At 42.4% G+C, this 10999-nt stretch overlaps 2 protein-coding genes and 1 long non-coding RNA gene across 3 annotated transcripts; 1 reads left to right on the top strand and 2 right to left on the bottom strand.

The window, feature by feature from the left end:
- Positions 1 to 52: 52 nt before the first annotated feature.
- On the bottom strand, positions 53 to 4232 carry exosc2 (exosome component 2). Its single transcript, XM_060050609.1, has 9 exons — positions 4049 to 4232; positions 3761 to 3862; positions 3620 to 3665; positions 3408 to 3497; positions 1653 to 1718; positions 1453 to 1521; positions 921 to 1097; positions 383 to 511; positions 53 to 249 (listed from the first exon to the last, which is right to left on the bottom strand). The coding sequence occupies exons 1-9, from the start codon at positions 4174 to 4176 to the stop codon at positions 169 to 171; spliced, it is 888 nt and encodes a 295-aa protein (XP_059906592.1). The 5' UTR covers positions 4177 to 4232; the 3' UTR covers positions 53 to 168.
- On the top strand, positions 2404 to 3286 carry LOC132456271 (uncharacterized). Its single transcript, XR_009525405.1, has 2 exons — positions 2404 to 2802; positions 2921 to 3286. It is a non-coding gene; the product is annotated as an uncharacterized LOC132456271 (long non-coding RNA).
- Positions 4233 to 5110: 878 nt separating the features above from the next.
- On the bottom strand, positions 5111 to 10111 carry LOC132456267 (PR domain zinc finger protein 12-like). The gene is made up of 5 exons (XM_060050606.1): positions 9780 to 10111; positions 8051 to 8241; positions 7308 to 7463; positions 6407 to 6521; positions 5111 to 6291 (listed from the first exon to the last, which is right to left on the bottom strand). Exons 1-5 carry the CDS (start codon positions 9997 to 9999, stop codon positions 5738 to 5740), a joined length of 1236 nt encoding a protein of 411 aa, XP_059906589.1. The 5' UTR covers positions 10000 to 10111; the 3' UTR covers positions 5111 to 5737.
- Between the last annotated feature and the right edge of the window lie 888 nt (positions 10112 to 10999).

Below are 10999 nucleotides of genomic sequence, written 5' to 3'. Positions count from 1 at the left end.
CAAAACTGTATATCCTTGAAAACTTCTGGTCATCAACCAAATTCAGCACATGTTGAATTGGAATAACAATTTATTACTGGTCATCTAGGGTTGAGTGGTTTCCCAATCTCAGAATGCAGACTTTTGGGACAATGAATCCGAGATATGATGTGGGCAGAGGGTCCATGTTTAACCCTCGTGTTCCACGAGTTTCTGCTGCGTCATCATCACTATCTCCTCCATCACTTCTGGTTTCAGGATGTCCTTGACCTGCGGAGACAAGTCAACATGACATGCATATAAGTGACCTAACCTTTGGTACAATTTGGTTTTAACATTTTGGAGCACAAAAAGACAAGTGGATTATTATTCAAAATCGTCCAGCGAGTGTTGGCTCCCTCACCTGCTGTGACAGAGAGACCTCATAGCAGTAGAGCACACTGGTGTCATACAGGAGGACTTTATGTGCCGACAGCGCCAGGAGACAGTTCCTCAGTCGGGAGATCACCTCCCGGTCAGACAGGGAGATGGGCTAAAGGGAGGAGAACACAAAAGGTCATTGCAAGGATTAAACTACTAACCCTGACGCTAAACTACTGCATATACTGCCAGATGTGAATTTACTGGCAGATATTGTATTTGTTACAGAGTCATTACATCAACAACAACATAGATCTGAATGTATCATATTTATTTTTCTTTCCATATAAATTCATCAGCATGGGACCGAATGTTTTCCGCCATCTACCAAAAACAATATTACAAACCGATATCAGCCATCTGGATATCATTTTATCCCAACGTCAAAACCAGACATTCTGGTCCCACTACATGTCAATAACATTGAAACTACTTGCATTTAATCAAACATTTCTTGGTTTTGCTCGCTATTATATAATGACTTTGATGGGGATGATTTTTGGTGGTTCACAGGACCTCACCTCCAGGCTGGTGAAGAAGCCCCCGGCCTCCTCGTCCTGCTGTCCCGGGGTGGGGTACAGCCACACAAAGCCGTTGTTGCCCAGGATGATAGAGGCTCCGCACGGAAGGTGGTGGAAATGAGTCTTCTGTCTTTTAATCAGCGATGGAGAGATCTGAACAAGCACTCCTTGCCCCAGCTAACGATGAGGAGAACATGAAAAGGATAGATTTGTGTTTCATTTGATATACTCAAACAAGGACTCATTTTATTTACAGTGGCTCAATAGTAAATCAGGGTTACTTTGCATTCAGTGTTGTCTGTATGAAAAATCTTTATCACACAACATTTTACAAGAGAGAAACATAAATACCAAAAGAAGTTATAAACATCCAAGTTGGAAATTAATCCAGAAAATCATATATGTGGGAAATTTGTATTGAGTTCAACTCATGAATTTATTTGCTAAACAGACAGTTTGTATCATGCCAATTTATTTATGGAATCATTGAATTACAATATTAAATAATAACTGTATAATTGAAACAACTTACTTTTCCATACTTTAAACTTCGAGTGTGGAGCAGCAGTGCTCCGTCTGCATAGACCGACTGCACCTCTGCCTGAAAAACAGACCAAGCAGACAGGACGTTGAAGTCAGGGGCTGGAACACCTATATAGCATGACAACTTTAACAGTATATTGTACACTACTTTATCATATCGTGGTTTATAGTGAAGGAACGGGAGCTTACACTGATGAGATCTCCTTCCTGGAGATATGATCTCATGGTCAGCTCGTCCTCTGCACATCTTCGTCTCTAAGTGAATAAATAACAGCCAACGATGACATCATTATTTTCTCCAACCCAAGCCCGCTTGTCCAAATCTGCCCCTCAAGATCACAATATAGACTTTTCAATGTTCTAGCTCTCCATAAAACACTGCCTCTAAATAACCCAAGTACAGTAACTCATATGTGCTTTACAAGTGTAGCAGGTAGGACGATAGTGATGGGTAATGCACCTTGGCCCCTCCCACTGGCACTAATCTAGATCAGGTGGCACGTCTTAAAGGCACCCAGTGCAACTTTCGAGGCTTAAAAATAAACATTCAATTTCTAGTCTTTTTTACACGTAGTAAGTTTCAATAACTCCATACCATTACATACCGACATTTAAGCAGCAAAGATGAGACGTTGTTGTGTGGTGAGAACTGATACAAAATCGATAACAACAATGCCGCCATTTTCTTTATTTTTTGTAACCTACAATAAATAAAGCAGGCTTCCAGTCAATGGAAAAATGGCTTCTCCCCACCGGCGATTGTTGTTGTTTACGATTTTCTATCAGTTCTCACCACACAACGACGTCTCATCTTGGCTCCTTGAATGTCGATATGTAATGGTATGGAGTTATTGAAACTTACTACGTGTAAAAAAGACTAGAAATTGAATGTTTATTTTTCATTGAATGTTTACATAAAGTTGCACTGGGTGCCTTTAAAAGAGGTGCGAACTCAGAATTAGTGCAATGTCGGTGGAAGTAAAAGCCTCCGTAGCAGCTGCGTAAACAGAACCTTCAGCCTGGGGTCTGCACGTAACCCTGGCCTGGTGTCTTTTTATATGGTGACCAGCAAATGGTGCACACAAGCTCGAGTCTCCCGACACGTGATCGCATAACAGCGATTTGTGAGTCACACGGGGTAGCAGCAAGTAAGTGTACGTGCTCCCGTTCTCATACAAATGTATGACGTAGTGTTTTTAGCATTTATCATTTCATGTTCGCCATTTGTGTAGGAACAGAAAGCTCACGTCAGGTGAGAGTGCACTGCTTCGCGTCATCCACACTTGAACGCATTGGTACTGGAGTTGTAGGTCTAGTTCATCTAGGCTGGCCCAAACACGTAAGTTAGCCACTTTAGTTAGTCTTTTATTCCACCTAATCATGGCTATACTAACACTAGGATTCTTATGAGAGGAGGTAGCGCCAACTCTAGTGTCGACTGTGATTCTTAATTACAGGAGGATTGCCGTCGTCTGTTCGACCAGCCACTGTTTTCCCAGGACCGAATTTGTCTACTTTTATCTATTTGAATGTAACCTACGAGTGCTATAGGCATCTGCCACCCGTATCGTGGGCTAATTGGGAGAGTAGGGGGAAGGCCGGCTAGTGGTAGCCCGTTAACCTAAATTGTTTGTTATTTTGTTTATTATATATTTCTTGTGTGGCCCATGGGCATTTTTTCACCATCTCTTGTGGGAACAGTATTTGTTTGCAGTGTTTTAGTGTTTGATTTTCATCTGCTGCTAACTGCATGAGTTTTATTTGCCCTTGTTGCTAACCAGCATGTATTTTGATTAGTGCATAATAAATGTTTATTGATTGCATCAGTCCCATTTCTGTGCCTTCATTGGACACACCTGGATATAGTTTGATAGTCTAGTTTAACCATTCTCTAAACTGTAGACTCAAGTACCCCCTGCGGGTCACACAAGTTAAGCGACTAACCAGCTCTCCACCGGGCAGATTGACCGACGACAGCAGAAGAACTGAATCCAGGCGGGAGTTTGTCTCCACCTTCCACCGTTTCTGTTGCACCTGAAAACACATTTTCAAACAACACTTTGAGACAGCTCATGACAGTACATATATAACGTTCCACCACACTAACTCAAACCTTTTTTGTTTGCATAAATTATACAATTAAAAAGGAAATGTACCTCAGTGATTCGACCAACAACGACATCTCCAACCTCCCCATTGAATCTGTGGTTTAAAATGGAGACTTAACCCAAAGTACAAGCATCATGCCCTGGTAGCCAAGTACATACATGTAGGACAATCACCAATGGTTCACTTACCTGGTCTTTAGAGGTTTCACACAGATCAGTTTGTCTACCCTCTCTACCTCTCCGGCCACTGACGCTGTCAGGTTATCATCGTCCAGGTACGTGCCATGGCCCCTGGAAAACAGGGAGAAAACATCAGGTTATCATCGTCCAGGTACGTGGCATGGCCCCGGGAAATTAGGGAGAAAACATCAGGTTATCATCGTCCAGGTACGTGCCAAAATAAAAAGGAATTGGAGCTGATAATGTTAGCAGCTCCATCCATCACCATACGTATATAAGTTACTAATTGCTACGAACCTCATGAAGCCTGTATCTGTTGTGATAACATCCCCTGGGACGACAAGGTCTTTACTCCCTTTACGATCAAAAAGAGAAACAGAGCGCGAATCACTGCGAAAAGTTGGCAATCTCATGTCCACTGCCATGCTTATGCCTCCGTTAACTGTTCCTCAGATGAGTTGTATTGGCGCTTGAGAGTGACGCAATCCTGCAAAGCGACGTCAACATCCTGAAGTACTTAAACATTTGCATTTATTTATTTACATATTTTTGTAAATCGTAAATCGTTAAAAAAATATATTTCAACGTAAAAAAACCACAACTTCAACAACCAAAGCAACAATTAACATCCGTTAGTTTTACCGTGGCTCGAGTGTCTTCCCGTCGGCCCCGTGTTCATCTCTCTGGTGACCTCTAGTGGAACTCAAAGGCGCTTCACAGTAGCCTTATATTTATGACAAAAACACTTTTAGTGTTTTTACACAAGCAACATTTTGTTTTGAGGTAAGTATTAATGAGAGGTAGCCTACACGTGTGCTTATTTGGCTAACGCCATGGAATTAAATGAATAAAAAAGGACGTTTATCTGTCCTTTTAAACGTTAATTCACGTTTATTGTTTATTTTCTGTTTGTATCTTTTAACCTCTAACATATTTAATTAATGAAGATTATAGAGATTAAGGAAAATCTATACATTTAGAGAGAGATTAATATCTTACTAAATAATATAGAGTAAACAATATAAGATCAGTTCATGAGTAATGATCAGTTCAAAGCATTAAACCCACTTAACAATGGAAAATCAATCATATTTTGTCGTTGTTGGAAAAATAACTAATTATACTTTGGTTGATGAAGAGACAAGTATTTGTTTGTCCTGTTAAAAGGTGTTGATGTAAATCCAAATAGTTATCATGAATAATGTCTCTCTAACACACACACGTCAATTAATCTCTCACTGTGTATGACTATCAATCATACAATACATCATTCCAAGTTCTTTGCTGCGTGTTGGATAAATTCTCTTCGTCTTTTTTTATATTTCCTGTTATTCTCTTCCATGATGAAATACACACCTCTTTTGTTTAGATCATGATTTATTTAAAATATAGGAAAGCACAAATATATTTACATTCATATGTACATTACAATAAAGTTTTGAAATGCCATTAATGCTGCAATCCGAATGCAGACTGTACAAAGATAAAGTGACCGTTTTTCACGTGGTGGAATGATGCGATATGAATGCACTACACTGGGCTTCTACCATCTGCTGCCTGCTCCTTCCTTCAGTTTGGAACAATGTACAATTTGCCTGAGTTGGGAAAGACGATTTAAAATTCAAAAATATCTCATATTTCATATGCTTTTTTATACACATTTTGAACACATTTTGAATACCAAATAGAATGTACAAAAACATCTTAAAAAATATTCCCGAGTTGTTATACTGCGTGGACGTAATATGAATCGATCAAATACGTTTTAGTTTTTTGGGGAAAATTAGAAATAATAAAAAACAACAAACTTGGAAAACAAATAAGGCAACCAATTAGAATGTTTTGAACCACCGATGGACGTATCACATCAATCCTTCTCTCATGACAGCTCCTCCTCTTTGTCACTGCCTACAGCCCTAAAGTGCAATGTTGTCTCGACCCAACTCTGTCTCCGTGGGGGGGATCAGAGCACCATGGTGGGGGTGATCAGAGCACCAAGGTGGGGATGTGGTGGTGGTGATGGTGCACCATGGGTATCTGGGGGTGACGGTGGTGGTGGTTGTGGTGGGGGTGATGGAGGTTGCTGCTCATGCTGCTCGTGAGCTGGGGTGGAGGAGGAGGTGGGGACACCCGGGTGGGCGGGTCCGACAGGGCCACCGCCGCCGCTGCCACGGCAGGCTTGTGCCGGGCGCTCTTCTGGTGCGCACGCAGCCCGGCCAGCTGGGAGTAGGCGCTCTGGCACACGTGGCACTTGTAGGGGCGCTCACCCGTGTGCAGGCGCACGTGGTTGCGCAGCGTGGACGACTGGCTGAAGCGGCGGTTGCAGAAGCGGCAGACGAAGGGCTTGTCAAGCGTGTGGATGCGCATGTGGGAGCGCAGGTTGCTGCGCGAGTTGAAGCCCCGGTGGCAGATCACGCAGCGCATGCGACCACTGCTGGTTAGCAGAGAGGAGGATGAGGAGGAGGAAGAGGACGAGGACGAGGACGAGGAGGAGGATGGGGAGCATGATGAGGTGGAGCCATCGCAGGAATGAGAGTCCTCTGGAAATATGTATTAAGACACATGTTAGACACACGTTAACTCAACTGGACAAGTTGAGAAGACATTCGACTAACAGTGAAGTATCCCCTATAAGTAGATTGGAAAATGTCTCACCGTTTCGAGTCTTCTTCTGCTGTTCCTCCTCGATGGTCGGGACACCAGGGATGCCCAGGAATGTGTTGTGGGTGTTACCGTACCAGACGAGGAGTTCCTGGTCGGGAGGGATGGTCTGGGGAAAAAATAAAAAGAAGGAGAAAAAAAACAAAGTTACTATTAGGAAGAGGTTTTTAAAGCACAGTGCGTCGGGACCTTGTATCTGCCATTCCCGACCCTGGCCAACAGGTTACGCTGTTATACAGCGAGACAGAGGTTTTTACTGAAAAAGCCACATGCTACACGTTGCCCGTTGTTGTCGTTCTAGAGATTTCACTTAAAAGGCACCCAGTGCAACTTTATGTAAACATTCAATGAAAAATAAACATTCAATTTCTAGTCTTTTTTACACGTAGTAAGTTTCAATAACTCCATACCATTACATATCGACATTCAAGGAGCAAAGATGAGACGTCGTTGTGTGGTGAGAACTGATAGAAAATCGTAAACAACAACAATCGCCGGTGGGGAGAAGCCATTTTTCCATTGACTGGAAGCCTGCTTTATTTATTGTAGGTTACAAAAAATAAAGAAAATGGCGGCATTGTTGTTGTTATCGATTTTGTATCAGTTCTCACCACACAACGACGTCTCATCTTTGCTGCTTAAATGTCGGTATGTAATGGTATGGAGTTATTGAAACTTACTACGTGTAAAAAAGACTAGAAATTGAATGTTTATTTTTAAGCCTCGAAAGTTGCACTGGGTGCCTTTAATGCAAGCAGCCTACAACACATTTCAACAATACACATAGTGTTGGTGTGTTCATCTTGTTACATACTAGTTATAATGCGGGTCGTTCTAGTCTCGGATGGAACCTTTTGTATACAGTTTAGTAAATAAGAGTTGTGCAGACGCCTACCTCCACCGCCTTGTAGAAGATGCTGCTGCCGATTTGCACAACTTCCAGATTCTGCTCCTGCTCGTTGCGCGCGCACTTGATGTACGTCATCCAGCTGCGCTGATCCTCCTGGCTGGCGTCGATGAAGTAGCGCACCGAGCCGTCCTCATTGAAAACCTTGGAGGGAGGGGGCAAGTCTAGGGTTAGTGGGTTCGTTAGGACGTTTGGAGACAGTGTTTAGTGTGGGCGATGGACTTTGGACAATTTGACATCAAACACCAAAAAACATTTTACACTTACACTGTATAATAGCATACATTTACATCTCATTAATTATTGTTACTTATTACCACAGTAGGCTTAGCCTACTTTATTTTATATTATTATTTTTATTATTATTATTATTATTATTATTATGTTTATTATTATTATTATTATTATTATTATTATTATTATTATTATTATTATTATTATTATTATTATTATTTGTTATTGGGATCTATGCTGCTACTTCTATTTATTTATTTTTACTTATCTTTATTTACTTTATCTTGTAATGTTGCTGCTATGTGGCTGTTGAAGAACCCAGCATAATGATTCCACTCTTGTGTAGGCCTACTTGTACAATGAGATGTAATAAAAGTCATTCTGATTCTAATTCTGATTCAAACGAACTATACCTGCTGGTGTCAGACGCAGCTTGTTGAATCAAACTGTCTGAGATTTCATTCTAAAGTTCTGAGTCGGGGAGGGTCGTAGCTCACCTCCCACATGAGGTTGTTGTTCTTCAGAAGGTCCACGTGCTCCGGGGACAGCACTCGGCCCGTGAAGGGGCCCATCTCAGTGCCGGCCTTGATCCAGGTCTTGGAGAAGATGCCGAGGCCCTCGCCGGGGATGGAGCTCTGGGCGATGACCACCTCGCTGGGCAGCACCAGGCTGGACAGCTTCTGCACCTCTGGGGGAGAAAAAGGGAAATCATTAATATTGGCGTTACAATTATTATTATTATAATTATTACAACAGGACTGTAGGGTAAACTTGTTGAATTACGTTTCGTAAACGTGTTTTTTATCTTAAAACAAAAAGAAACAAATAAATAAATAAATAAAGGCCTAAATAGGCCTAGGCTATACATACATGTATGTATTTATTTATTTAATTTGGCATGACATAATAAGGTCTCATGACCTTTAACCCGTTAAATGAAGATTGTGTGAATAAGATTCGGAGAGATTCGGCAGGGTGAAAAGGCCCCGGAGCTTTTTGGGGGAAATGGGATTTTAGAAAAGTCCTGAAAGAGGTAAATGGACTGGATATTATTTTGTCCAAATATTAAGCTGAACACCCAATCCCCCGTTAAATTCGATTAGCTATAGGCCCTGTGAAGTGGACGTTTGTTTTCAACAGAGAAACCCCCTTTCCGAAAGCGTTTTCATCCGAATTCAGACGAGAAAGAAAAAAATTCTCATGCGCTTCTTAAATGTTGAAATCAAAGACATTTCTGGGGGTGGACTGCGAAAAGACTGACCAAACGCGGGTTAAATGGTCTTCTATTTCCGAGGGTCCAGCAATTTGTCATGCTTCAGATGTGATATTCATTAAAGCGCACTGCAAAAGAAACGGCTAATTCCAAATTCATTATCCTTTTAAGAACTTTGTAGCAATAAATTTGCAGTGAATGAAACCTGGACTTGTTAAAAAAAGACCAAGGAATTTCTTAAACAAAAAAATGGAAAGGCGATTAGATGGTTGACATGCTATGAATAGCATTAGAATTAGCCTTCACGGTGCATTATGCGGGGAACAGCATCTCTTCAGGCCAGAGAAAGGGGAGGCTGGGGAGCCCCATAGCTGCCAGCGCAGGAGAGAGACGGGCCGGAGATTGATGAATGCCCGAGAAAAACCCAGGACATCTCAAAGAAAGGGGACCTTTCTCTCCGCGAGGTTTAAGTGGAAACTTTCCCAGGTCAAGCACAAAGTTAACCAAATTCATTTAATACTCTCCATCCTTCGGTCGGCCCCGGTTACGCGCTAAGCAGCTCCCGAGAACCCGAGTCGAACAACGCACAGTGCGAAATTAGAGAATAACGCAGGAAAAAAAGCATAGAAAATAAACAATTTATCTATATATGCCTAAATCCAATTTAAATAATATAATTACAATAAGCAGTATTTTTATATTCAGGCCTAATTGATATTTCGTTTCTGTCACATAAGCCATGCCTGCACATAAAAAAAACCACGTCATATATTCTTATATTAAGGCCTAAAGTGTATTCCTGCAACTAAATAATAGATATAGTCTACACAAATAATTATTTATAAATGTTGAAACTGAATAGACTAAAACCTTAACGATCCAAGGTATAACATTTAAACACCCTAACGTGTGTATCTGGCAACAGGCGACATACTAAGTTAATCCAGAACCAAAGTAAACTGTCCACAACTTTGGCCCAATGCCATATATCGTGTGCAGACGTCGGGCCTTACCTCCAGCGAAGGACTGGGCCAGCACCTCGGCCGTGAAGGCTGTTTTGGGGCTGATGGTGTTGTGTCTCTCCTCCATCAGATGCTCCCCCAACACGTTCCTCCACCTCCCGTAAAGGAAGCTGTGCAGAATGTCGGAGGTGATGATGTCTGACAGCGAGTGACTCTGACACTTAAATCCAGACTTGAGCACCAGAGCATCGACTGGCAGCACGGAGCCCATGTTTCAAATGCGTCTGTTGCTAAATGGAACGTACAGGCTGTGTGCGTAAAAGGGGCTCCGGTCCTTCCCCCTCCGACGGTGTGCTGGAGAATGTTGTGGTGCCTCGCGGCGAGCCTCTCTTATATAAGTGGCTGTGTGACCCCCTGTCTAATTACTTATTAATGACACTCCCCTTATCGCCTGAACCTTCCTGTTGCACCACTAGGAAAAACGCCCAGGCCCCTCGCTCCGCTCTGTGTTAGTGAGAGAGAGGGGGGGGGGGAGAGAGAGAGAGGGGGGAGAGAGAGAGAAAGGGGGGAGAGAGAGAGAGGGGGGGAGAGAGAGAGAGGGGGGGAGAGAGAGAGAGAGGGGGGGAGAGAGAGGGGGGGAGAGAGAGAGAGAGAGAGAGAGGGGGGATAGAGAGAGAGAGAGAGAGAGAGAGAGAGAGAGAGAGAGAGAGAGAGAGAGAGAGAGAGAGAGAGAGAGAGAGAGAGAGAGAGAGAGAGAGAGAGAGAGAGAGAGAGAGAGAGAGAGAGAGAGAGTTCTTCAACAAACAATACGGGTCCACAACATTGGCTTTTATTTTTTTGTAAATCAAACGCAGCGCGCTGACATGAAGTGTGGATGGAATGAGTTTTAGATGTTGTAATTAAATTAAATGCATACAACTGTTGAATAAAAGCCCATAGGCCTACCAAATATCGCTATTTATCTCATTGTTGCCTTATCGTTAAAATGCCTCGTAATACCTGCATCTCAAAATACAACTTTAAAATTATCTAATCTAAATGTTAACACTCGTTTGAGGAGAAGCCAACGGCCCAGAGCTGAGGACGCACAACAGGATCCGGAGGGTTTGTCAACAAAATGAGGTCATCGGTTCTGGGAGAAGCTCCCAAGTTTTTTTCTCAGGCATTTCTTTTTCAAGTGGGGGCAATATTAATTTTTTGTGAAGAGTTAGCGCGGGAACAGCAGAATAGAAACAAGGCCAGCGTGCTTTTACAGCATTGTTCCCATGCAA

Source organism: Gadus macrocephalus, chromosome 4 (genome assembly GCF_031168955.1).
Source record: "Gadus macrocephalus chromosome 4, ASM3116895v1".
Classification (NCBI taxonomy): domain Eukaryota; kingdom Metazoa; phylum Chordata; class Actinopteri; order Gadiformes; family Gadidae; genus Gadus; species Gadus macrocephalus.
This window is presented reverse-complemented; position numbering and strand designations above follow the sequence as displayed.